The 26819-nt window shown below is 53.3% G+C and overlaps 1 protein-coding gene across 9 annotated transcripts in view; it reads left to right on the plus strand.

Moving 5' to 3' along the window:
• Positions 1-26819, plus strand: part of KDM6B (lysine demethylase 6B) — a 90419-nt gene that overhangs the window by 61900 nt on the left and 1700 nt on the right. For 7 of the 9 annotated variants that reach the window (XM_039337954.1, XM_039337960.1, XM_039337955.1 and 4 more), the window contains 16 exons: positions 1013-1108; positions 2340-2507; positions 2801-2950; positions 5771-6100; positions 7399-9380; positions 10299-10425; positions 11136-11241; positions 14834-15039; positions 15186-15250; positions 16248-16316; positions 17832-17980; positions 19089-19203; positions 19437-19624; positions 20669-20810; positions 21502-21628; positions 26224-26394. In XM_039337954.1, coding sequence (XP_039193888.1) covers positions 1013-1108; positions 2340-2507; positions 2801-2950; positions 5771-6100; positions 7399-9380; positions 10299-10425; positions 11136-11241; positions 14834-15039; positions 15186-15250; positions 16248-16316; positions 17832-17980; positions 19089-19203; positions 19437-19624; positions 20669-20810; positions 21502-21628; positions 26224-26394 — 4191 coding nt within the window. Of the gene's footprint in view, positions 1-1012; positions 1109-2339; positions 2508-2800; positions 2951-5770; positions 6101-7398; positions 9381-10298; positions 10426-11135; positions 11242-14833; positions 15040-15185; positions 15251-16247; positions 16317-17831; positions 17981-19088; positions 19204-19436; positions 19625-20668; positions 20811-21501; positions 21629-23042; positions 23551-26223; positions 26395-26819 lie in introns of those variants that run through there. The other 2 variants (XM_039337962.1, XM_039337961.1) reach the window with 2 other exon arrangements.

Consider the following 26819-nt stretch of genomic DNA (forward strand, 5'->3'; position numbering starts at 1 on the left):
CTCTTATTTTCTCCACGAACGACAACCCTGTGAGGTGGGTTGGGCTGGGCTGAGAGGATGAATGGCACAAGGTCACCCAGCTAACTTGGAGGCCTAAGGCGGGACTAGAACTCGCCGTCTCCCGGTGATTGGTCCAAAGTCACCCAGCTAGCTTTAATGTTTAAGGTGGGACTAGAACTCATCATCTCCTGGTGATTGGCCCAAAGTGATTCAATTGGCTTGCTTGCCTAAGGCATACTAGAACTCCCAGTCTCCCGGTGATTGGCCTGAAAGTCACCCAGACAGCTTTGATGCCTAAGGTGGGACTAGAACTCGCCATCTCCTGGCGATTGGCCCAAAGTGATTCAGACAGCTTTGATGCCTAAGGCAGGATTAGAACTCACCATCTCCCGGTGATTGGTCCAAAGTCACCCAGCTAGCTTTGATGTTTAAGGTGGGACTAGAACTCACCATCTCCTAGTGATTGGCCCGAAGTCACGCAGCTAGCTTTGATGTTTAAGGTGGGACTAGAACTCACCATCTCCTGGTGATTGGCCCAAAGTGATTCAGTTGGCTTGCTTGGCTAAGGCGTACTAGAACTCCCAGTCTCCCGGTGATTGGCCTGAAAGTCACCCAGACAGCTTTGATGCCTAAGAGAGGACTAAAACTCACTGTCTCCTGGTGATTGGCCCAAAGTCACCCAGTTGGCTTTTGTGCCTAAGACAGAACTAGAATTCACTGCCTCCCGGTTTCCCACTTGTTGCCTTAACTACACCAAATTGCCCCAAATGTGTTGGATAAGATAAAGAAAGGGGGAGTTTCCCAACCTTTTCCTAACTAGCCTTCCCTAGGTTGAAAAGCCAAGCTAAGAACAGTCTGGCCTGGTTGGTTGGTTGGTTCGGATGGGAGACCACCAGGAGATCCTGCCACTCTTCCATTTCCCAAATTCCTTGAAGAAAAGCTTTAACCTTTTTTTTTTAAACGTGGTCTCTTGTCTCTTCTTCCTCCACCTCACCTGTTCCCCCTTTTTCAGGCTCAGCTGTGGAATTTCCATTCGGGGGGCTCATCTCATCACCGGCACAAAGTTTTACCCCCCTTACAGCAAGTCTGGAACCTTTTACATCTTGAGGTAAGAAGTTTCTGCCCCGTCCCCATAACCCCGGCTTGTGGACTTCCAACTCCCAGAATTCCTCAGCCAGGCATGCTGGGTGAGGAATTCTGGGAGTTGAAGTCCACAAGCAGGGATCTTCAAACTTGGCCCTTTGATGACTTGTGGACTTCAACTCCCAGAATTCCTCAGCTAGCGTGAGGGAACTATGACCCTTTTGACTTGTGGACTTCAACTCCCAGAATTCCTCAGCTAGCGTGAGGGAACTAGGACCCTTTGATGACGTGGACTTCAACTCCCAGAATTCCTCAGCCAGCATGAGGGAACTAGGACCCTTTTATGACTTTTGGACTTCAACTCCCAGAATTCCTCAGCCAGCATGAGGGAACTAGGACCCTTTTATGACTTTTGGACTTCAACTCCCAGAATTCCTCAGCCAGCATGAGGGAACTAGGACCCTTTGATGACTTGTGGACTTCAACTCCCAGAATTCCTCATCCAGCGTGAGGGAACTATGGCCACAAGTCATCAAAGGGCCAAGTTTGGAGAGCCCTGCTTGTGGAGTTCAACTCCCAGAATTCCTCAGCTAGTGTGCTTGGCTGAGGAACTCTGGGAGTTGAAGTCCACAAGTCATAAAAGGGTCATAGTTCCCTCATGCTGGCTGAGGAATTCTGGGAGTTGAAGTCCAAAAGTCCTCAAAGGGCCTAGTTGGAAGACTCCTGATTTAAAAGAACACTTGGGGTTTCTGTTAATTTTTTTTTTAATTATGACTCATTCAATAACCCCCCCCCTTAACAAATCTTTTGGACCAATTTTCCTTGTTCCGCAGCACTGTGTCAATCACTGTTTCCAAAGGTTTTTGGCGAATTCTGGGAGTTAAAGTCCACAGGTCTTCAAGGTGCCAAGGCCCCTGTCCTGGAACAGTGTTTTTCAACCTTGGCAACTCTAAGATGGGTGGACTTCAACTCCCAGAATTCCTCAGTCAAGATGGCTGGCTGGGGGATTCTGGGAGTTGAAGTCCACCCGTCTTAAAATCGCCAAGCTTGGAAACCCCTGTCCTAGAACAGCAACTTTTAAGAGGCATGGGCTTCTTCAACTCCCAGAATTCCCCAGTCAAGAGGGCTGGCTGGGGGATTCTGGGAATTGAAGCCCACCGGTCTTCAAAGCTGCCCAGGTGTCTTATTTCCGTGGAAAGGCTTCTGCGTTGGGTGTTTAGCAGACAAACTGAATCCCCCTGCATTCGCTTCCCCAGAAAAGGAATTTTTCGGCCAAGCGGAACCCCCAGCTCAAGCGGCCCGGCCCCCCCATGGAGCCCCCGGTGGTCCAGCCCATCCCGCCGGTCCAGCACCCGGCCCACCCGGGCCACAGCGAAGAGATGCCGGCGCCCATGAAGAGGCGGAGGAGCACCAGTCCCGACCAGGTAGCAAAGCCCCTGTTGCTGGCACTCTGCGCATGCTTAACGGCCTCTTGCCCTTTCCGGACGCTGCTTTGGTCTGCTGCTTGGGTGGCTGCTGGCTTTTTTTTTTTTTAAGGGGGGGAGAAAGGGATCTGTAGGTCAACCTCCCCTCCTGCTGGGACCCCTTCTCCGCTCCTGTTTCCCCCCCCCCTGGGGAAGGACACGGGGGGGCAGCGTGGCGGGAGGGGGCTGTGGGGCTTTGGAGGCTGTGACCCTCTCCTCTCGCTCTCTCTCTGCAAACGCCTGCGGGGGAGCAGACCGGTGCTAACGGGGTGGGCCAGCATTTGTCCGGTCCCGGAGCCCCCGGCAATCCCCACTACCAGCTGCCTAAGCCTGGACTATGGAACCCCCTGCATGGAGACCTCTGGGGCCAGGAGCGCAAGAACGTGGCCGCCCCAGACAGACAAGTAAGGCGGACCCCCCCACTTTAAGGCTAGGCCGCCCCAGGGAGGGGGCGAGGGGAGGAAGGAAGGAAGGAAGGAGAAGGAGAAGGAAGGAAGGAAGAAGAAGGAAGGAAATGAGAAGAAAAAAAGGAAGATAGCAAAGAACAAATGAAGGAAGGAAGGAAGGAAGGAAGATAGGAAGAAAGGAAGGAGAATGAGAAGGAAGGAAGGAAGATAGGAAGGAAGGGAAAATGAGAAGGAAGGAAGGAAGGAAGGAGAATGAGAAGGAAGGAAGGAAAAAGAAGGAAGGAAATGAGAAGAAAAAAGGAAGATAGCAAAGAACAAATGAAGGAAGGAAGGAAAATAGGAAGGAAGGAAGAAAGGAAGGAGAATGAGAAGGAAGGAAGGAAGATAGGAAGGAAGGGAAAATGAGAAGGAAGGAAGGAAGGAGAATGAGAAGGAAGGAAGGAAAAAGAAGGAAGGAAATGAGAAGAAAAAAGGAAGATAGCAAAGAACAAATGAAGGAAGGAAGGAAAATAGGAAGGAAGGAAGAAAGGAAGAATGAGAAGGAAGGAAGGAAGATAGGAAGGGAAAATGAGAAGGAAGGAAGAAAGATGTTAAAGAAGGAAGGAAAATGAGAAGAAAGGAAGGAAGGAAAATGAGAAGGAAGAAAGGAAGGGAAATGAGAAGGAAGGAAGATGGTAAAGAAGGAAGGAAGGAAAATGAGAAGAAAGGAAGGAAGGTATGAATGAATGAAGGAGGGAAGGAAGGGAAGAAGAAAAATGAGGAAGGAAGAGGAAAGAAGGAAGGAAGGAAGATTGGTTTTGAGAAAGGGAAAAAAGGAAAGAGGAACAGAAAAAAAGAAAGGGAGAAATAGGAAAGTAAGGGAGGGACGAAAGGAAAAGGGGGATGGATGGAAGGAGAAAAGGAAGGAGGGAAGGAAAGGAAGATGGAGAAAAGAGGAAAGAAAAAGGGAGGGAGAGATGGAAGGAGGAGAGGAAGGAAGATTGATTTTGAAGAGAAAAGGAAAGAGGAAAGGGAGAAAGGGAGGGAGGACGAAAGGAAAAGAGGAAGGGAAGAGGGAGGATGGAAGGAAAAAAAATGAGGAAGAAGGGAAGGGACCGAGGGAATAAGGGAAGAGAGGGAGAAATGAGGAAAGAAAAAAGGAGATGGATGGAAAGGAAAAGACGGGAAAGAAGGAAGGAAAGAGAGGAAAGAGGAAAGAAACAAAAGAAGGAAGGGAGGATGGATGGATGGAAGGCAAAGGGAAGGAAGGAAGGAAGGAAGGAAGGAAAGAAAGTATGACGCAGCTGATGAACACTTTAAATTGAGGAGGGGTCCTTCTGGAGGGCTGGGGGGGGGGTCCTCCCTGTCCTTTGTGTTCCCAGATCCACCACCCAGGATCCCTTGTTCTGGTGAGAGGGGGGGGGGGCTCTATAAATCCCATCCCTAAAGATTAGGGCCCCCCCCCCCAGATCTGGCCGTCCAGGGTGGGTGGGGGGCCAGTGGAGGGAAAGGGGGCCGGTTTATTCCCTTTTTCCCCTGAAATCTTGCCTGGGACGGGGTTCCCCCCCCCCTCCCCGGCTCCCTGCTTTGCCTGCTCCTGGCTGCTGCTTGGCTTGCATCTGCAAAGGGCCCGGACTGCAGGGGGGGGGGAGTGGGGGGGTGGGATTAAGGCCTCTTCCGTGGCTTTGGGTTTGGAAAAGCTGGGAAGCTTCTGCAGCCCCCCCCCCCTCCAGCCCAGATAGCTTCGCCTTGCAGGATGCTTGAGGTCAACGGAAAAGGTCTGAAGAGCGGGGGGGGGGGGGGGGGGGAAAAGCCTGATTTTATTTTTCCTTCCATCTCCCTCCTTCCCTCCTCCTTCTCCTCCTTCCTTCCTTCCTTTCCTCCCTCCCTCTCTCCTTCTGTCTCCCTCCCTCCCTCCTTCTCTTCCTTCCTTCCCTCTCCCTCTCTCCTTTTCCCTCCCTCCTTCCCTTCCTTCCTTCCTTCCTTCCTTCCCTCTCTCCTTCTGTCTCCCTCCTTCTCTTCCTTCCTTCCCTCTCCCTCTCTCCTTTTCCCTCCCTCCTTCCCTTCCTTCCTTCCTTCCTTCCTTCCCTCTCTCCTTCTGTCTCCCTCCTTCTCTTCCTTCCTTCCTTCCTTCCTTCCCTCTCTCCTTCTGTCTCCCTCCTTCTCTTCCTTCCTTCCTTGCTTGCTTCCCTCTCTCCTTCTGTCTCCCTCCTTCTCTTCCTTCCTTCCTTGCTTGCTTCTTTCCTTCCCTCCCTCCCTCTCTCCTTCTGTCTCCCTCCCTCCCTCCCTCCTTCTCTTCCTTCCTTCCCTCTCTCCTGTCTCCCACCCTCCTTCTCTTCCCTCCCCTCCCTCCCTCTCTCCCTCTCTCCCTCCTTCTCTTCCTTCCTTCCCTCCCTCCCTCTCTCCTTTTCCCTCCCTCCTTCCCTTCCTTCTCTTCCTTCCTTCCCTCCTTCCTTCCTTCCTTCCTTCCCTCTCTCCTTCTGTCTCCCTCCTTCTCTTCCTTCCTTCCTTGCTTGCTTCTTTCCTTCCCTCCCTCCCTCCCTCGCTTCTGTCTCCCTTCCTTCCTTCCCTGTCTCCCTCCCTCCCTCCTTTGCTTTCTTTCCTTTCCTCCCTCACTTCTGTCCCTTTGCTTCTTCCTTCCCTCGTTTCCTCGCTTCTCTCTCTTCCCTCCCTCCCTCCCTCCCTCCCTCCCTCCATCCCACTTGCTTCTTCCCTCCCTCCCTTTCCCTTCCCTCCCTCCTTCACTTCTTCCTTCCCTCCCTCTTTCCCTTTCCCCTCCCCTCTTTTTCACTCTCTCATTCCTCCTCCTCCCCCCCCCCCCCCGGCTTCCGCCCCCAGGAGCAGAGGAACTCGGTGGCTCACTCCGCTTTCCCCTACCCGTCGCCCGCCTACAGCTCCCACCCGCCCCCCCACCGCCTGCCCGCCATGGCGCCCACTCCCCGCACACCGCCAGCACACCGCGCCCCGCTCGAGCCCCACGGCTGCTCCACCCGGCCCAACGGAAGTGACCTTAGAGACGGCCGAGTCCCCCGGGTGCGTCCAGACTCCACCACCACACCAGCAACCTCCGCCTGCGTGCCTTATGCCCCGCGCCCGACCCCGGGAGGACCCACCACCACCACCACCAGCAAGACCACCTCACGGGGGCCGCTGACCTCGGAAAGCCTTGTAAGGGGCCACGGGGACCCCGGGGGGGGCTGCCACGGGAGGGGGGGGCAGCTTGGGTGGAGCCCTTGCAGAGGAAGGGGGTGGGAGGGGGGTGACCCAGAGAGGGAGGGAGGGAGGGAGGGAGGAAAGATGGGGGGAAGAAAAGAAGAAGGTGGGAAGAATGAAAGAGTGAGGAAGGAAGGGAAGAAGGAGAGAAGGGAGGGAGGGAGGAAAGACAAGTGAGGGAAGAAAGAAGGGAGGGAGGAAGAAGTGAGGGAGGGAGGGAGGGAAGGAAGAAGGGAGGGAAGAATGAAACTGAGGAAGGAAGGAAGAAAGGAAGAGAGAAGGGAGGGAGGAAGGAAAGAGACAGAAGTGAAGGAAGGAAGAGGGAAGGAGAGAGAAGCGAGGGAAGGGAGGAAGGAAGGGAAGAGGGAAGGAAAGAGAAGGGAGGAAGGAAAGAAGGGAGGGAGGAAGGAAGAAGTGAGGGAGGGAGGGAGGGAAGGAAGAAGGGAGGGAAGAATGAAACTGAGGAAGGAAGGAAGGAAGGAAGAGAGAAGGGAGGGAGGAAGGAAAGAGACAGAAGTGAGGGAAGGAAGAAAGGGAAAAGGGAAGGAAGGAGAGAGGAAGGAAAGACAAGCGAGGGAAGAAAGGAATGAAAGAGTGAGGAAGGAAGGGAGGAAGGAGAGAAAGGAGGGAGGGAGGAAAGACAAGCGAGGGAAGAAAGAAGGGAGGAAGGAAGAAGCAAGGGAGGGAGGGAAGGAAGAAGCGAGGGAGGGAGGGAAGGAATGAAACAGTGAGGAAGGAAGGAAGGAAGGAGAGAGGAGAGGGAGGGAGGAAAGAGACAGAAGGGAAGGAAGGAAGAAGGAAGGAAGGAGAGGAAGGAGAGAAGCGAGGGAAGGGAGGAAGGAAAGAGAAGGGAGGGAGGAAGGAAGGAGTCGAGCGAGGAAGGGAGGGAAGAAAGATGGAGGGAAAGGGGAAGAAGGATGGGAGGGTGGGAAGGAATGAGAGGGAGGTAGGAAGAGAAAGGAAGGAGAAGAAAGGAAGGAAGGGAACGGAAGGAAGGAAGGAGAGAGAAGGGAGGATGGAAGGAGTCAGAAGGAAGGAAGGAAGGAAGGAAGGAAGGAAGGAAGGAAGGAAGGAAGGAAGGAAGGAAGGAAGAAAATAAATAGTAGCTGGTTCCAGGGATGGAGGGAAGGGAAAAAAAAGGGAGGGAGGGAAGAAGGAAGGAAGGAGAGAGAAGGGACGAAGAAAAGAAAGGAGGGAGGGAGACATTTTATTCATTCATATTATTCCTGTCCCCCCCCCTTCCCCCCCCGCAGGGTTCTTCTAATCATTACCAAACGCCGCCGGCAATGGAGTCGCCCGTCGTCACATCGGAGAACGCTGGGCGCAAACCGGCCCCTCCCTCCCGGCCGGCCCCTTGCCTTGCCCCCCGCAACCTGCCCTGCGCACGCATGCAGCCCCCACCCCCCAACCGGCCCCTGCCCCCGCCGGGCCCCGCCCCACCAGCCCCTCCCTCGGCTCCCCAGTGCCCCCCAGCTCCCCCTCCTCCCCCTCCTCCTCCCCCTCCCCCCCCTCCGCTGCCCTGGCTGGGCAAAGCGGGTGAGGGGGGCAAGGCCGAGGAGGAAGACCCCCTGGGAGACCTCCTCTTTGGGTGCGGCGCCGACCCCCCCTCCTTGGCCAATTGCGACTCGGGGTGCGGCTTCCAGGATCCGGGCGCCAGCGGTCAGCAAGGCAGCTTCTCTCACCCCCGGGAAGGGGCCGGGGAGACCCCCAGCCCAGCCAGCCCCGAGCCCTCGCCGGCCCCCCCATTCTGGCTTCCCGAGAGCAGCCGGGAAGAGAGCGGCACCGCGGGGGGGTCCAGGCCCCTGAATCCGAGCCCCCCGATTACCTCAGGAACGTTCAGGCCCCCAGAGAGCCCCCCAGCGCTGCCGGTGCCGCCCCCGCCGCCACCCCCACCGCCGCCCCCGCCGCCGCCCCCTCCTCCCCCCTCCCGGGCCTCCTATCCAAAGACGCTGGACCCGCCCGTGGTGCCCCCCGCCCCGGAGGCCTCCCCTGACCGCCTCTTCGGCTTCGCCAGCCCCCCGTTAGAGGACCAGTTTGAGGAGCCCCCCGAATTCTCCAAGATTTTGCCGGACGGGCTGGCCAACATCATGAAGATGCTGGACGAGTCCATCCGGCGCGGGGAAGAAGAACGGGAGGAGAGCTTCCCTCCCCCGCCGCCCCCCGCCCCTCTGCTGCCTAGCCCCCCACCCCTGGCCAGGCCCAAGCTGCCCTCGGCCTCGGCCGGCGCCTTCGATTACCCCAAGCCGCCCGGGCAGGACCCCCCCGAGCCTCCTTGCCTCTACCGCTTCGGCAAGCGGGACACGGAAGAGCAGCGCCCCCCGGGCATGGCAGCCGCAGGGGGGTCCAGCGGGGGGCCCAAGTTCACCCCCCGCAGCACCCCGTCACTCTTGAAGTCTTTGGCCAATGTGCTGGAGGGGCAGAAACACTCCTATCGGCTGAAACCGATGACGCCCCCAGGTGCTAAGATCTCCCCCCCAGCCGGTGCGAGCCAGAGCCCCCTGCCCCAACTCACTACCTCAGGCCAAGCGTGGGCCGGGGGCCCTGGTGGCGCCACAGAGGAGCGGGCCTCCCCGCCCCCGCCCCTGCCCACCCCTCGGCCCGTCAAGACCGAGTCGGAGGTCTTGGAGGAGATCAGCCGCGCCTGCGAGACCCTGGTGGGACGAGCAGGGCGGGAGAAGAGCCCCCCGCCCCCTGCCAGTCCCCCACCCGCCCCGGCCTCCCCTCCACCCCCTCCTCTTCCAGCCCCCGTGCCCCCGGCGCCCCCACCACTCACCCCTCCCCGCCCCAAGGACGAGTCCCGCAAGCAGCATTTGGAGCACCGTCGGCACCGTCGCTCCAACCGGGATGGCTCGCGCAGACACCGGGACGGTAAAGCTCGCAAGGGGAAGAACCGGCAGATCCTGGGCAGTTTGGACGTGCAGAGCGCCGAGGGGCAGGCCCGGGAGAACGGGGCCAAGCCGCCCCCGCCACCTCCGCCACCTCCCCCGGAGCGGAGGTCTCCCGTCAAGACAGAAGAGGCTCCGGTGGGCTCGGTGTCCACCATGGTGTGCTCGGCCGACCTGCTCAAGCTGCGGTCCTTCACAGAGGGTCCCCCCAAGGAGCTGAAGATCCGGCTGATCAAGGTGGAGAGTGGGGACAAGGAGACCTTCATCGCCTCCGAAGTCGAGGAACGGCGCATCCCCCTGAGCGAGCTGACCATCAACCACTCGGCCGCTGAGGTCGTGCGAGCCAGCAAGTGAGTTAACCCGTTGCCCCTCCTGAGGCCGTTTCCCCCATTGCCTCCCCTGAGGCCGTTTCCTACTAGGATCTTCCAGCCACTGAATAGAAAACGCGGGTTCACTGCAAGTAGTTCTCGATTTATCAACCACAGGTGGGAGCAAAATTCCTGTTGCTAAGCAAGGCCGTTGTTAAGTGGGCCCTGCCCGATTTGACAACCTTTTTGCCACGGCTGTTACGAGAATCGTTTATTTATTATTGGGGTGACGCGGTGACTCAGCGGTTAAGTCGCTGGGCTTGTTAGCTGGAAAACCAGCAGTCCAGGTTTGAGTCCCGAGCTTCTGACGACAGAGTGAACTCCCGTCCTCACCTCAGCTCCTGCCCACCCAAAAGCTTGAAAGCATACAAAGGTGTGTAGATAAATAGCTACCACTTTGACAGGAAGGTGACGGCACTCAGGATGTCGTTTCGGCCATGTGACCGCAGAAATGTTTTCGGAAAACGAGCATGATCCTCCAGCGTTGGCAAGGAGTAGTCGAGTAAAATCCGCAGGGACTCTTATTTCTTTATTATTAAATTGTTTTGCTGTCCGTCTTGTTTCGGCGCGACTCTGTGCAGCTGAAAATGTGAGGAGACACTGACATGAAGGGGGCTTAATGACCATCACGGGATCCCCTTTTGCGACCTCTCGACCCAGAACCGTCAGCGGGCAAGCCGGGTGACTCGCTTACCGACTGGTGACGATTCACTTCAAAATAATGGAGAGAAGGAAGGTCCTGGAACGGGGCAAAACCCGCTGAGCAAAACATCTCACTTAGCAACAGAAACGGAGGGCCCAATTGCGTCCGTAAGCCGAGGACCGCCTGAACCCAGGGGGTCAATTTTTTGCCGCTTTTCCCGGGCTGACGTCTTCCCCCACTTTCCCCCTTCTCGCTAGGCACGCCAAGGTGAAAGGAAAATTTAAGGAGTCCTACCTGTCCCAAAGCCAGTCGGTCAAACCTCAGATCAACGTGGACGAAAAACTCCCCCGGGATAAGCTCAGCCCCCCAACGCCGAGCATCTACGTGAGTGTCCGGTTTTGGGGTACCCGGAGAGGGCCGCAAGTGGGGAGGGGGCTGCCCATGTCGGATCTTGAGGGGGTTTGTGTGTAAAAAAAAATCAGGGCTCTGTGGTGTTTGCACACCACGCTTGCTCTAGTACGCAAGCCAGGCCTACCGGCGTTAGCTTTTTTTAGGGACGGATCAAAACCACTGCCACATTTCGAGCCCTCATGGCTGAAGCGGTTAACTTCACCGACGTTCCAGAGCTCCGAAGGGCAGAGAGGAAGGAAGGCAGTCCAGTAGGGAGGGAGGGGGCGAAAACCGGACTAGGAAGATGACGCTGACCATCGCCGGCTACTCCATGGCCTGGGTTCTGGCTGGGAATTATGGGTCTCCTTTTCACGGTCCTTCGTTCTTGGGAGGGGGGTATACAGAATGGCTCCCCCCCTCCCAAAATGAAAGAATCGTGGAGTCTGGAGATTGGGAGGACGGACGGTAGGATGCTGAGCGATTTTGCCCCAGGCCGATCCAAGGAACGAGGCTAGGTCAGCGCCCCTCAATTTTTGGCGACTTTAAAAAGGGTGGACTTCGACTCCCGGAATGCCTTGCAGGCCGAGGAATTCTCGGAATTGACTTTTTTTTTTTTAGATTGGTGGGTGCTTTGTGCAAGAGGGTGGGTGGGGGATCCAGACCGGCCTGGAGGGAGGTCCTCTGACGATCTCCTTTCTCTTCAGTTGGAGAGCAAACGGGACGCGTTCTCCCCTGTGTTGCTCCAATTCTGCACGGATCCCAAGAACCCCATCACCGTCATCCGGGGTCTGGCTGGATCTCTTCGACTCAGTGAGTATGACTGTTATGGTTTGCCCGTGGAGGTTATACTTCGTCAACCAGATCCTGGTTGTCCCAAAGGTGCTTTTTTTAACGAGGCCACTGGACTACTCCTTATAGACAGCTGGTCATTTGCATTTTTTTGGAGAGTCGTTGAGGCCACCTGGAGTTTTGTTCCAAAGGTGTTTTTTTCAGGACTTCCTTGCTTTTCTTTGAAGACATTTTGTTTCTCATCCAGGAAGCTTTTTCAGCTGACTGGATGATGGAGAATGGAAGGATTTATACTCCTTATAGACAGCTGGTCATTTGCCTTCTTTTAGAGAGTCGTTGAGGCCACTTGGAGCTTTGTCCCAAAGATGCTTTTTTTCAGGACTTCCTTGCTTTTCTTTGAAGACATTTTGCTTCTCATCCAGGAAGCTTTTTTAGCTGACTGGATGGTGGAGAATGGAAGGATTTATACACCTTATAGACAGCTGGTCATTTGCATTTTTAAGAGAGTTGTTGAGGCCACTTGGAGCTTTGTCCCAAAAGTGGTTTTTTTTTCCAGGACTTCCTTGCTTTTCTTTGAAGACATTTCGCTTCTCATCCAGGAAGCTTCTTCAGCTTTGACTGGATGGTGGAGAATGGAAGGATTTATACTCCTTGCAGAAAGCTGGTCATTTGCCTTCTTTTAGAGAGTCGTTGAGGCCACTTGGAGGTTTTTCCGTGTCCTCAGTTGTCCCAAAGGTACTTTTTCAAGAGGCCACTGGACTTTCCTGTTTTTCTTTGAAGACGTTTCACTTCTCATCCCAGAAGCTTCTTCAGCTCTGACTGTATGGTGGGGAGTGGAAGGATTTATACTCCTTGCAGACAGACAGCTAGTCATTTGCATTTTTAGAGAGTCGTTGAGGCCACCTGGAGGTTTGTCTGTGTCCTCAGGGTCATCAGAGCGGTGCAAATGGGTGTGAAGCCTTCTTGGAACTGTTGAAAGGAGGCTCCACGCCCATTTGCAGCACTCAGGTGACCCCGATGACACAGATAAACCTCCAAGCAGCCTCAACGACCCTCTAAAAGAAGGCAAATGACCAGCTGTCTGCAAGGAGTATAGATCCTTCCATTCCCCCACCATCCAGTCAAAGCTGAAGAAGCTTCTTGGAGGAGAAGCGAAACGCCTTCAAAGGAAAAACAAGACAGTCCAGTTGTTGTTTGTGACATCATATTCCAGATGTTCAGACTGGATCTGGCGTTTTGGTCCGTCTCACCTGGGATAGGCAGATGTGGGTGTTTGTTGGTGTGGCAGGCACCACCGCAGGATGTCAGCTGCTCCGAGTAAAGCTGCCTTTTGCAATTGACTGATGGCGAATTTGTCAATGCTGATAACGTTCCAGCAGTGCTCCAGATGTTTTGGGATGGCATCCAAGGCATCTGTGACTGTTGGAACTACCTAGGCTTCCTTTGGCCACAGTTGTTCTGTTTGCAGGTTTTTGTGTTTTGTTATCTTCTCCGATTCTTTCCCTTCTCTTCTGCTGTCTCCAGGTTCCTGCTGCGTGTCTACTATCCAGACTTTTTTTTTTTGTCTTTCTTATCCACAGTTGTTAAGTCTGGATTGTTGTGGGGCAGGGGCCTGTGTGTCTGAATTCTACAGTCCCAGAGTAATTTAGCTTCGTTTTTTTTAATGGCTTTCTCTGTTTTACGGCCCTACCAGTTCTTGCTTGCAGGCAAATAGTATGTCTTGCAGATCTTCCTGTGCACTATTGTTACTACTTTGTCATGCCGCTGCTTGTAGTCAGTCTGGGAGAACTACTTTGTGTAGGCGGAAGCTGAAGAAATAGTAGACCATCTGGTTAACCACCTTCTTCTTCTTCTTCTTCTTCTTCTTCTTCTTCTTCTTCTTCTTCTTCTTCTTCTTCTTCTTCTTCTTCTTCTTCTTCTTCTTCTTCTTCTTCTTCTTCTTCTTCTTCTTCTTCTTCTTCTTCTTCTTCTTCTTTCTCCTCCTCCTCCTCTTCCTCTTCCTCCTTCTTCTCCTCCTCCTCCTCTTACTCCTTCTTCTTCCTCTTCTTCTCCTTCTCCTTCTCTTCCTCCTCCTTCTCCTTCTCTCCTTCTTCTTTTTCTTCTTCTTCTCCTCCTCCTCCTCCTCCAGTTCTTCTGCTTTTGCTTCTTCCTCCTCCTCTTCTTCCTCTTCCTCCTTTTTCTTCTCCTCCTCCTCCTTCTCTTCTCCATTTCCTTCTTCTTCCTCCTCTTCCTCTTCTTCTCCTTCTCCTTCTCCCTCCTCCTCCTCCTTCTCCTTCTTCTCCTCCTCCTCCTCCTCGTCTTCTTCTTCCTCTTCTCCTCTTTCTTCTTCTCCTCCCCCTCCTCCTCCTCCTCCTCCTTCTCCTTCTCGCTATTATTACTATTACTATTGTTATGTTCTGTCGTTTTGCAAGTGCTTCTGAGTGCTTCTGTCCCAGAGACAAATTTCTTGTGCCTCTAACCACATTTGGCTAAATCAATAAAGTACAAAGCAAAGAAAGTCAGATCTTCAGACTTCCCAATAAGGAAAAGATCATTTTCCCCCGCTCCCCAGATTTGAAGAATGGCCGAGGATCTTTGTAGTTCCTTAGGAAGTCGATATGGGGGGAGAGTAAGCTGATCTTGATTGTAGACGCTCACCTTTCCAAGCGGGGCGGATGGAACGAGGGCTGAGTGTTGGAGAGCCGAGCAGGCCAACTCACAAACCGATCTTTCCCACAGTAGTAACTGTGAGAGGGACCTCGGAGTCCTAGTAGACAATCAGTTAAATATGAGCCAGCCGTGTGCGGCAGCTGCCAAAAAGGCCAACACAGTGCTAGGCTGCATTAACAGAGGGATAGAATCAAGATCACGCGAAGTATTAATACCACTCTTCAATGCCTTGGTAAGGCCACACTTGGAATACTGCATCCAGTTTGGTCACCACGATGTAAAAAAGATGTTGAGACTCTAGAAAGAGTACAGAGAAGAGCAACAAAGATGATTAGGGGACTGGAGGCTAAAACGTATAAGGAACGGTTGCTAGAATTGGGTATGTCTAGTTTAACGAAGAGAAGGACAAGGGGGGACATGATAGCAGTATTTCAATATCTCAGGGGCTGCCATAAAGAAGAGGGAATTAAGCTATTTTCCAAAGCACCTGAAGGCAGGACAAGAAGCAACGGGTGGAAACTAATCAAGGAGAGAAGAAACCTAGAACTAAGGAGAAACTTCTTGACAGTGAGAACAATTAATCAGTGGAACAGCCTGCCTCCAGAAGCAGTAAATGCTCCAACACTGGAAGTTTTTAAGAAGAGACTGGACAGCCATTTGTCCGAAATGGTGTAGGGTTTCCTGCCCGAGCAGGGGGTTGGACTAGATGACCTCCAAGGTCCCTTCCAACTTTACTATTATTATTATTATTATTATTATTACAGTTGGGGGCGTGGGTGTAGATTGAGGCTCTCCAGCGTCCCATCGCTTTACTGCAGGCACGACAATCTTGTGACGTCGTGCGACGTATCGCGACTTTTTCCCCATTGCTGGCAATAGGGTGGGCGCGGTTTCGTCGTGATGCATCCGGCCCGCGGGCCGGCAGTCTGACCTGCGTGCTATACTGTCTCCACTCCGCCCGCAGATTTGGGGCTGTTCAGCACGAAGACTCTGGTGGAGGCGAGCGGCGAGCACGCCGTGGAGGTCCGCACGCAAGTCCAGCAGCCGTCGGACGAGAACTGGGACCTCTCGGGCACCAAGCAGGTCTGGCCGTGCGAGAGCAGCCGGTCGCACACCACAATCGCCAAGTACGCCCAGTACCAAGCGGCCTCGTTCCAAGAGTCGCTTCAGGTGAGATCGCCAAGCTTGGTCCGTCCATCCCGTCACCCCGGACCGGGCGGGATTCCTGACGCCCCATAAGGGCCGCACGCCGAACGGCCTTGTTTAAATTCAAGGGTGGGAGGTCTCCGTCGTGACTCCTCTCTCTGTTCACGCAGGAGGACAAAGAGACCGACGACGAGGAGGCCGAGGAACCGGACAGCACCACAGAAACGCCGCCCAGGTAGAGTACTCCTGCCTCCGCCTGCTCGGCGGGTGACCTTTGTTTTGGACACGAAAGGAGAATATTTGCAGGTTGAAAATGAGGAATTCTTCGTGCTCGCTGAGCTTGGTTGTTTCCTTGCAGACGTTTCATGACCCAACTAGGTAACATCGTCAATGCTGGAAGGGAGTGGAGTTTGTGGCGAGGAGGAGGAGGAGGACTGTGGGGTCCTTGGTGCTCTGAGAGCTGGGTTGATTTCTTGCAGACGTTTCATGACCCAGCTAGGTAGCATCATCAGTGCCCAAAGGCACAATGGCTGAGGAATTCTGGGAGTTGAAGTCCACAAGTCATCAAAGGGCCAAGTTTGAAGACCCCTGCTTTTGGACTTCAACTCCCAGAATTCCTCAGCCAGGCACACTGGCTGAGGAATTCTGGGAGTTGAAGTCCACAAGTCATAAAAGGGTCCCAGTTCCCTCACGCTGGCTGAGGAATTCTGGGAGTTGAAGTCCACAAGTCATAAAACGGTCCCAGTTCCCTCACGCTGGCTGAGGAATTCTGGGAGTTGAAGTCCACAAGTCATCAAAGGGCCCTAGTTCCCTCACGCTGGCTGAGGAATTCTGGGAGTTGAAGTCCAGAAGTCATCAAATGGTCCCAGTTCCCTCACGCTGGCTGAGGAATTCTGGGAGTCCACAACTCACCAAAGGGCCAAGTTTGAAGTCCCCTGGTCGTAAGTCCAGGACAGCCTTGTATTCTTTGGATTTGGGAGTTTTTTTTGCTAGAAGCCGGACATGAGTTTGAATAAGAGCGAGGGAGGGTTTTGCTGGCTGACAAATGGAGGACCTGGAGAAGCACAGGATGCTCTGTGTGTGTTTGTGTGTGTGTGTGTCACATTGTCTTCTCTGCTGGGTGGGGGGCATGGGGGAGGAAGAATTGGGACCTTAATGCTTCCTCCATCTGGTCCGGCCGATTTTTCCGTTTTCCCGTCGTCACTTTTCCGTTTCTTGTTCTCGCCCCGCAGCAACCCGGATCAAAAGCCCCACCAAATAATCAAGTTTGGAACCAACATTGACCTCTCGGACGCCAAGCGGTGAGGATCATCGTGGGAGGGGGGGGGAATCATGCACCCTCCCCCCGGAGTGATAGTTTTCCCCCCTCCCCTCTCTTCACCCCCCCCCGTCCCCAATTTCCACTCCCTGCGTGGGTTGGTTGCTCTTTGCAACTGGCAGCAATTTATTTTTATTATTATTTTTTGGCCTAAGATCTGCTTGTTTGGGCTGCCCCCTTCGGGTTCAGACCTGTCACTGCATGCAAAAGGGCTTGTTTCCTAGAGCGGCCTCCGTTGGCTGGGCTGCTTCATCCCAGCCTTTTGCGCCACCACCACCCCCGGTGGGCACTCGTGGAACTGCAGCAAGGCCATTTCCCCCCCCCCTCAATCCTATGGCAAAGCACTATTGTGTCTCTCTGTTGCCCCCTGGTGGTGGTGTATGAGAATTTCAGGAAGAAGGGGCTCCTGGGGGGGTAGGTTGCCTCCTGGTGGCCAGAAGCCATCATAGCCATTGAAAAGACTTGAAAGGGCAGAAAGGGGCAACTGTGGACTTCAATTCCCAGAATTCCTGAGCCAGCTGTGCCAGTTCTCCTAGGTCCTGGCTAGCAGGGGCACTGATTTTTCCCAGAATGCCTAGCCACGTCATAAAAGGGTCATAGTTCCCTCACGCTGGCTGAGGAACGCTGGGAGTTGAAGTCCCCAAGTCATAAAAGGGTCCTAGTTCCCTCACGCCTGGCTGAGGAATTCTGGGAGTTGAAGTCCGCAAGTCATCAAAGGGTCCCAGTTCCCTCACAGTGGGTGAGGAATTCTGGGAGTTGAAGTCCCCAAGTCGTAAAAGGGTCCTAGTTCCCTCACGCTGGCTGAGGAATTCTGGGAGTTGAAGTCCACGAGTCATCAAGGGAGCCATAGTTCCCTCACGCTGGCTCAGGAATTCTGGGAGTTGAAGTCCACAAGTCATCTAAGGGTCATAGTTCCCTCATGCTGGCTGAGGAATTCTGGGAGTTGAAGTCCATGAGTCATCATAGTTCCCTCACACTGGCTGAGGAATTCTGGGAGTTGAAGTCCATGAGTCATCATAGTTCCCTCACACTGGCTGAGGAATTCTGGGAGTTGAAGTCCGCAAGTCATAAAAGAGCCAAGGTTGCCTACCCCTGGCCTAGCCCTGCCTGCAGTAGTACAAATAGTCCTCTACTTACGACCGGACTGCTTGGCAACTGACTCGTATTTACGACCGTCGCAGCATCTCCCTGCGACCTTCTGGCCTTCTAAGTCAGATTCACTTAACAACCATGTTACTAGTATAACTGCAGGGCTTCACTTAACAGCTGTGGTGAGAAAGGTCGTAAAAACGGGGCACAACTCACTTAGCCGATGTCTCAATGACGGGAATTTTGGGGTCAATTGTGGCCGTAAGTTGAGGACTACCTTATACTGCTGTTGGGGGCAGGCTCCCTTATGGCTGTAACTTCGAGGACCCACCTCTAAAGGGTCAGACTAGTTGGCCTCCCAGGCCCCCCGGACCTTGGGTGACCCGTTTGTTTCTCTGACATGGCCCAGGTGGAAACCGCAGCTTCAGGAGTTGCTGAAACTGCCCGCCTTCATGCGTGTCACGTCGACGGGGAACATGTTGAGTCACGTGGGCCACACCATCCTGGGCATGAACACGGTGCAACTCTACATGAAGGTCCCCGGCAGCCGTACCCCAGGTGAGACCCCCCCCCCTTCTCTGCTTGGCCAGAGCACATTGCGGTGGAACCTCCATATCTGAGCATATTCTACCTTTGAACGTCAGCTGTGGAGGGAGGGAGGGAGGGAAAAGCTGCCAACTTTTGTCTTGCTTGGAGGCTCCACTGAAGCCGCTGGTTGGCTGCTTTGGGAACAGGATGATGGGCACTAGGAACAGGAGGATGGGCAATAGGGACCAGTGGAACCCTCTGCCTCCAGAAGTTGTGAATGCTGCAACACTGGAAGCTTTTAAGAAGAGACTGGACAGCCATTTGTCCAAAATGGTATAGGGTTTCCTGCCTGAGCAGGGGGTTGGACTAGATGACCTCCAAGGTCCCTTCCAACTTTATGATTATGATTATCTGTCTGAAATGGTACAGGGTTTCCTGCCTGAGCAGGAGGTTGGACTAGATGACCTCTAAGGTCCCTTCCAACTTTATGATTATGATTATCTGTCTGAAATGGTACAGGGTTTCCTGCCTGAGCAGGGGGTTGGACTAGATGACCTCTAAGGTCCCTTCCAACTTTATGATTATGATTATCTGTCTGAAATGGTACAGGGTTTCCTGCCTGAGCAGGGGGTTGGACTAGATGACCTCCAACTTTATTATTATTATTATTATTATTATTATTATTATTATTATTATTATTATTATTATATTACTACTACTACTACTACTACTACTACTACTACTACTATTATTCAGTTGCCTCCTGAAAAAGCATCTCTGGGATAACCTGGGGCAAAAACTGGGCATCCAGGCTGGTGGCTAAGGGCCAGGCCAGGGCTCTCCAAACTGGGCCACTGTTCAGACTTGTGTACTTCAGCTCCCAGAATTCCTCAGCTGGCTGAGGAATTCTGGGAGTCGAAGTCCACAAGTCTTCAAAGTGGCCAAATTTGGAGACGCGCCCCCCCCCCCCCAGGATTAGAAACCTGGAGCTTCTGGATTCTGCTGTCACGTGACCCGCCAGTCCTTCCGCGGGGGGGCTTCCAGGAAACTTCCTGTGTCTTGAAGAGACCCCGCTGGGGGGGATGGAGACCAGGAGACCTCCCCACGCCGAGCTGCTAACTCTGTGGCTCCTTTGCAGGTCACCAGGAGAACAATAACTTCTGCTCCGTGAACATCAACATTGGACCCGGGGACTGCGAGTGGTTTGCCGTCCACGAACATTACTGGCAGAACATCAGCGCCTTCTGTGACAGGTAGGGCTTTGGGGCGATACCTGGAGGGATCTCCTCAGACTTAGGATCACGGAGAGCTGGGCCAGAGAGAGAAGGAAGAAGGTGGTAGAGGGAACCTTCTGAGGAGCAGCGAGGGGAGAGGAACCATCTCAAAGGAGGTCGTGCGCAAGCTCCGTGGTGTTGCGTCAAGAGCTTCTTCTGACGGGGAGGAGATCCCTGACTGCCCAACGGTCTCAACCTGACTTTCTTTGCAGGCACGGGGTAGATTATCTGACCGGGTCCTGGTGGCCTATCTTAGAAGACCTCTACCAATCCAACATCCCCGTCTACCGCTTCATCCAGCGTCCGGGAGACCTGGTGTGGATCAACGCCGGGACCGTACACTGGGTCCAGGCCACGGGATGGTGCAATAACATCGCTTGGAACGTCGGTCCCCTGACAGGTAGGACGAGGGAGGGGCTGGAGAAGGAGGTCTGTTGTCCTGCCTGGAGTGGACTCCCAAAGGAGGTGGTTGACCTGCTAGCTTTTGAGGATAGGAGCTTTGGCCATACTGGCTTTTGAAATTGACCGTGTCCCCCCTTCCAAGCTGAAAGAATGCCTGGTGCATCTCAGGGGGCTTTAGAAGGTCACGTGCTCCTCAAGACTGGCCTTTGAAATTGACCATGTCTCACCTTCCAAATCAGAAGAGTGCCCGGTGCACCTTAGGGGGCTTTAGAAGATCAAGTGCTCCTCAAGACTGGATCCATTTCAGTAGGACGTTCTTGACAGAGGGCGATACTGCCTTGGTTGGAACTTGGTGACCTTCTCAATGAAGGAGAACTCGGCCCGTTGTGAGACAGTTTGTCCAATTGATCGTACGTTCAGGAGGTTCCTCCGGAGAGAACCTCATTTCTTGTAGCTTCAACCCAACCTGTGTGGATCCTACTCGCTGGGACAGGGGTCTTCCAACTTGGCCCTTTGATGACTTGTGAACGTCAACTCCCAGAATTCCTCAGCCAGGCACCCTGAGGACTTCTGGGAGTTGACGTCCACAAGTCATCAAAGGATCATAGTTCCCTCACGCTGGCTGAGGACTTCTGGGAGTTGACGTCCACCAGTCATCAAAGGGTCCTAGTTCCCTCACGGTGGCTGAGGAATTCTGGGAGTTGAAGCCCACAAGTCATCAAAGGGTCCTAGTTCCCTCACGCTGGCTGAGGAATTCTGGGAGTTGAAATCCAGAAGTCAGCAAAGGGCCAAGTTTTAAGACCCCTGCAGACCCCTCCCTCCTTGCTTGGGCCAACCCAAGAGCAGTATTTCCCAAGTGTATAGCACTTCCATTTAAATTTAATTTATCTGAATCTTCCCTTTAAAAAAAAGTGTGGCGCCTACAATCGGGCGCCAATCTTTCAACAAAAACGCAAGGTGGGCTTTCCGCGTCCACTAATTCCGGAGACCTGGAATTTGCCGTGGATTTGTGGACCTGCCAACCGACCTTTGTTCTCCCCAGCGTACCAGTACCAGCTGGCGCTCGAGCGCTACGAGTGGAATGAGGTGAAGAACGTCAAGTCCATCGTGCCCATGATCCACGTCTCCTGGAACGTCGCCCGCACGGTGAAGATCAGCGACTCCGACTTGTACAAGATGATCAAGTGAGTGGGTTTTACTCTTGACCGCGCCTGGTGTGGGCCAAAACCGGCCTTCCCTGTCCTAGGACGGGTGGTCCTCGCCTTACGGCCATGATCGCACCCCGAATTTCTGCGGCTCAGTGAGAAATGCGTTACGTTGGAGTTTTGTCCCGTTTTTACCACTTCTCCCGCCACAGTTGATAAGTCGAGCACGGCAGCGGTTCAGTTAGCGACACCGTCGTTCAACGAATCCGGATTTCCCCCTAGACTTGGCTGATCAGAGGGTCACAAATGGGGGGGGGGAGGATCGTGTGAACTTGCTGGGACTCTGCGACCGTCGTAAATAACGAACCCGTTGACAAGCCTCCGAATTTTGAGCACGTGACCGTGGGAGATGACGTGACGGTCGTTCAGTGTGACAAAACGGGTCCTAAAACCCTATTTTTTCAGCGCCGCTGTAACTTGGAACGGTCAGTAAAGGGACCGTCGTAAGTCGAGGACTTACCTGTACTGCGAGGGTTGTAAGTGGGAGGACCGGGCTCAAATCGCTTTTTCTTCCAGTGCCGTCGTACCGTCGAACGGACGGTCGTGACGCGAGGACTGCCTGTACGGCGCCCAGGAGCATCCTCCTGGCGGTGGTGTGTGTGTGTGTGTGTGTGTGTGTGTGTGTGTATGTGTGTGTGTGTTGGGGCTGACTTTCCTCTCTTTTATTTAGATACTGCCTGATGCAGTCCATCAAGCACGGCCAGGTCCAGCGGGAAAGCCTCGTCCGATCCGGGAAGAAGATCGCCTACCAGGGGCGGGTGAAGGATGAGCCGGCCTACTACTGCAACGAATGCGACGTAAGAGTCCGCCGGGTGGGCCCGAGGGTGTCTCTGCCGCCACTGCGGTGGTGGTGGTGGTGGTGGTGGTGGCTGCAGATTTAATGCGTTGCGGCTCTCTCTCTCTCTCTCTCTTCCTCTCTTTCTCTCTCTCCCCCCCCCTCTTTCTCACTCTCTCTTTCTCCCTCTCTCTCTCTTTCTCTGCCTCTCTCTCACTTTCTTTCTCTCCCTTTCTCTCTCTCTCCCTTTTTTCTCTCTCTCCCTCTCTTTCTCTCCCTTTCTTTCCCTCTCCCTCTCTCTCTTTCTCTCTTTCTGTCTCCTTCTCTTTCTCCCTCTCTCTCTTTCTTCCTCTCTCTCTCTCTTTCTCTGCCTCTCTCTTTCTTTCTCTCCCTTTCTCTCTCTCTCTTTTTTTCTCTCCCTCTTTTTCTCTCTCCCTCTCTTTCTCTCCCTCTTTCTTTCCCTCTCCCTCTCTCTCTCTCTTTTTCTTTTTCTCTCTCCCTCTCTTTCTCTCTGCCTCTCTCTCTTTCTCACTCTTTCTCTTCCTCTCTCCTTTTTTTCTCTCTCTCCTTGTCTCTCTTTCTCTCTCTCTCTCTTTCTCTCTCCCTCTCTTTCTCTCCCTCTTTCTCCCTCTCCCTCTTCCCCTCTTCCTCTCTCCCTCTCTCTCTTTCTCACTCTCTCTTTCTCTGCCTCTCTCTCTCCTTCTCACTCTTTCTCTCCCTCTCTCTCTCTCCCTTTTTTCTCTCTCCCTGTCTCTCTCTTTTTCTCTCTCTTTCTCTCTCCCTCTTTCTCCCTCTCCCTCTCTTTTTCTCTTTCTCTCTCTTTCTCTCTCTCTCTTTCTCTTTCTTTCTCTCCCTCTTTTCTCTCTCTCCCTGTCTCTCCCTCTCTCTCTCTCTCTCTCTTTTTCTCTCTCTCCCTGTCTCTCCCTTTTTCTCCCTCTTTCTCTCTCTCCCTCTTTCTCTCCCTCTTTTTTTCTCTCCCTCTCTCTCTCTCTCTCTCTCTCCCTCTTCCTCTCTCTGTCTGTCTCTCTGTTCTCCATTGCTTCTTTTCCGAAGCCGACGCTAGACCATGGGAGGGGGGTCCTGACTTAGTGCCCCTTCTGGATCCAGATCGACCCACAGTTTGGGGCCAAGAGGGAGCCTTGATCGCCATCTCCCTTAGAGATCCTCTTTCCAGCAGATCCTTCAACACTTGGTCAGTTGGGTGTGGGGACACATCCTCCTGGACCATCTCAGGGTGGCCTCTGAGACCGATCCATAGATCCACGGTCGTCATCGCGACGACCGTCACCTCCTTTTCCCAAAGGGCCCCGGCGAAGCTTTCCGACCACACGGGGGGGGGGGTGCGTTAGCTTTGTGTGTCTTTACATTACCTGTATGCCCTCTGCCCCATCTCCAGTAAAGGATTCTTAATCCTCCCCACCCTCCTTGCCCAACAGTGGTGGAGACGTGGAACCGTAGTGAGGTGAAGAGGTCAAAAACAGTGAGTATAATGCGCGTGGTTCTGTGAGAGGAGAAGAAGAGGAAGAAGAAGAAGAAGGAAGGAAGGAAGGACGGGGAAGGAAGAAGGTGGAACCGAGAAGAAAAAGAAGTTGGTCAACTCCGTTACAGAGTTTGAAGAACGACCGAGAAGAGAGGGGAAGAAGGATCAGAAAGTCTTCAGTCTGGGTGCGGAAGCCACCTCGATGCAACTAAATTGAGTTCAGAGGAAGCTGGCCAGGCGCTTTCTTGAAGAGCCTTGAAAAATCAGAGAGAAATCGAGCTTAGGAAGACAGACTTAAGAATTGAGGAAGCTCCATGGATGAATGGAAGCCTCGACTTGACCAAGACTAAGAATTATGGAAGCTCCATGGCTGAATGGAAGCCTCGACTTGACCAAGACTAAGAATTATGGAAGCTCCATGGATGAATGAAGCCTCGACTTGACCAAGACTAAGAATTGTGGAAGCTCCATGGATGAATGAAGCCTCGACTTGACCAAGACTAAGAATTGTGGAAGCTCCATGGATGAATGAAGCCTCGACTTGACCAAGACTAAGAATTGTGGAAGCTCCATGGATGAATGAAGCCTCGACTTGACCAAGACTAAGAATTGTGGAAGCTCCATGGATGAATGGAAGCCTCAACTTGACCAGGGAACCATATCTCAGGAATGACTCAGCCAATGATATGCTGGCTTGCCAGTCAGACAGGACTGGGCTGTTAACCCAGAGCAGGGTCCACTTATGGTCCACAAAGTCCAACTTGTAGGACATTTGGGATTCCAAACTTCACAGAATAACAGAGCTGGAAGGGACCTCAGAGGTCTTCTAGTCTACTCCCATGCTCAAGCAGGAGACCCTAAACCAGCAGTTCACAACCTGTGGGTCGCGACTTGTGGACTTCAACTCCCAGAATTCCTCAGCCAGTGTGAGGGAATTATGACCCTTTTATGACTTGTGGACTTCAACTCCCAGAATTCATCAGCCAGCCTGCCTGGCTGAGGAATTCTGGGAGTTGAAGTTCACAAACGGGTCTTCAAACCTGGCCCTTTGATGACTTGTGGACTTCAACTCCCAATATTCCGCAACCAGGCATGCTGGCTGAGGAATTCTGGGAGTTGAAGTCCACAAGTCATCAAAGGGTCCTACTTCCCTCATGTTGGCTGAGGAATTCTGGGAGTTGAAGTCCACAAGTCATTAAAGGGTCATATTCCCTCACATTGGCTGAGGAATTCTGGGAGTTGAAGTCCACAAGTCATAAAAGGGTCCTAGTTCCTCACGCTGGCTGAGAAATTCTAGGAGTTGAAGTCCGCAAGTCATAAAAGGGTCATAGTTCCCTCAACGCTGGCTGAGGAATTCTGGGAGTTGAAGTCCACAAGTCATCAAAGGGTCCTACTTCCCTCACGCTGGCTGAGGAATTCTGGGAGTTGAAATCCACAAGTCATAAAAGGGTCATATTCCCTCACGCTGGCTGAGGAATTCTGGGAGTTGAAGTCCACAAGTCATAAAAGGGTCCTAGTTCCCTCACGCTGGCTGAGAAATTCTAGGAGTTGAAGTCCGCAAGTCATAAAAGGGTCCTACTTCCCTCATGCTGGCTGAGGAATTCTGGGAGTTGAAGTCCACAAGTCATAAAAGGGTCATAGTTCCCTCAACGCTGGCTGAGGAATTCTGGGAGTTGAAGTCCACAAGTCATCAAAGGGTCCTACTTCCCTCACGCTGGCTGAGGAATTCTGGGAGTTGACGTCCGCAAGTCATCAAAGGGTCCTAGTTCCCTCATGCTGGCTGAGGAATTCTGGGAGTTGAAGTCCGCAAGTCCTCAAAGGGTCATAGTTCCCTCACGCTGGCTGAGGAATTCTGGGAGTTGAAGTCCGCAAGTCCTCAAAGGGTCATAGTTCCCTCACGCTGGCTGAGGAATTCTGGGAGTTGAAGTCCACAAGTCCTCAAAGGGCCAGGTTTGAAGACCCCTGTCTTACATCACCTCTTGGTGTTGACTCCAGTATCCCCCAGCGAGACGGCGAACTGGACATCCTAGTTGGGTTCCCCTCCTAGCTTAGAAGATTGGGAGGACAACGTCGCCCATGGGGTGACCTTTACGGAGGGCTCACCTTTTGGTGCCCTTTCCCTTTTCTGTTCGACATGAGAGATTATTGATCGAAAATAAAGATTTTTTTTAAAAAAATGTATGATCGTAATGTTGTAATTTTGCACCGTATTTTGCAAGCCACCCAGTCAGTCAGTTAAACGGTGAAGCGGGGGCCTCGGTTCTGCCTCCGGTCCAAATGCAGTCAGTCGGCAGCTCCCTTTGGACTACAGCACCCATTGTCCTCAGCCAAGCCAGCTGAGAAAAGCAGAAGGGTAGAGAAGCCCGGGGCTATCTTGATATAGCACTTGGGGCCTTCTCCATGGGATGTTGGACAACGGTCTCGGGCATCATTTCCTGGTATATAAGGGGGGGGGGCTACTAGTGGCGTGATTCTTTCTCCTTCCCCCTTTTTCGAAGAGCGTGCTAAAATTTAGGGCAGGGTTTAAAATTTGAGGGTTTTAAGAAGGCCTCGACGGGGCAGGTAGGGAGAGACGGCGGAGAAGCTGTTTTGTTGGCTTGGGTTGAGAAAGTAGGGAGCGATACCGTGCCAGCTACTGCTGGGGTGGCTAAGAGCACGACAGAGTCGGAAGGGACCTGGGAAGGTCTTCTAGTCCACCCCACCCCACCCCCCGCTCCAGCAGGAGACCCTGTTCCATTTCAGACCAGCGGCTGTCCAGTCCCTTCTTAAAAGCCCCCAGGGATGGAGCACCCGCAGCTTCTGGAGGGAAGCCGTCCCGCTGATTAATTCATGGAATAAGACAGTGGAAAGGGACCCCGGAGGTCTTCTAGTCCAGCCCCCCCCCCGCTCCAGCAGGAGACCCTGTTCCGTTTCAGACAAAATGGCTGTCCAGTCTCTCCTTAAAAGCCTCCCGGGTGGCGGTTCAGTTGCTCAAGGCAGGGTGGGGAGCTGGGCTAGCAGCCACCCGGACCGATCCCTGGATTCGACTGAGATTCCTCGGGGCGATTCCGGCTGGGCAGGCAGGGAAGGTGGGATCCCACCCGGTAGGAGGAAAACTGACCCTCCTCTCTCCCCCTCTCTTCCCCCCCCCCCGGCAGGTGGAGGTGTTCAACATCCTCTTCGTGACGAGCGAGAACGGCAGCAAGAACAGCTACCTGGTGCACTGCGAGGCCTGTGCCCGGAAACGGAATTCCTCTCTGCACGGAGTCGTGGTGCTGGAACAGTACAAGACGGAAGAATTGATCAGCATCTACGACAGCTTCACTCTGGTGAGGGTCTGAAAGTGGGGGGGGGAACACGGAGGAGATCCTTTTGCCCGGATCACCTCTGGCGGATCATTAATAGTAGTAGTAATAATAATACTACTAGTAGTAGTAATATAATAATAATAATAAGAAGTAGCAGTAGTAGTAGAAGTAGAAGTTGGAAGGGGCCTTGGAGGTCATCTAGTCCAACCCCCTGCTCAGGCAGGAAACCCTATATACCATTTCAGATAGATAATCATAATCACAATGATAAAGTTGGAAGGGACCTTGGAGGTCATCTAGTCCAACCCCCTGCTCAGGCAGGAAACCCTATTACCATTTCAGACAAATGGCTATGCAGTCTCTTCTTAAAACCTTCCAGTGTTGGAGAAGGGAAGAAGGAAGGAAGGAAGGAAGGAAGGAAGGAAGGAAGGAAGGAAGGAAGGAAG

This window comes from Crotalus tigris, unplaced genomic scaffold (assembly GCF_016545835.1).
Source record: "Crotalus tigris isolate CLP2741 ecotype Arizona unplaced genomic scaffold, ASM1654583v1 scf7180000017690.20705106771:4171800, whole genome shotgun sequence".
Classification (NCBI taxonomy): Eukaryota; Metazoa; Chordata; class Lepidosauria; order Squamata; family Viperidae; genus Crotalus; species Crotalus tigris.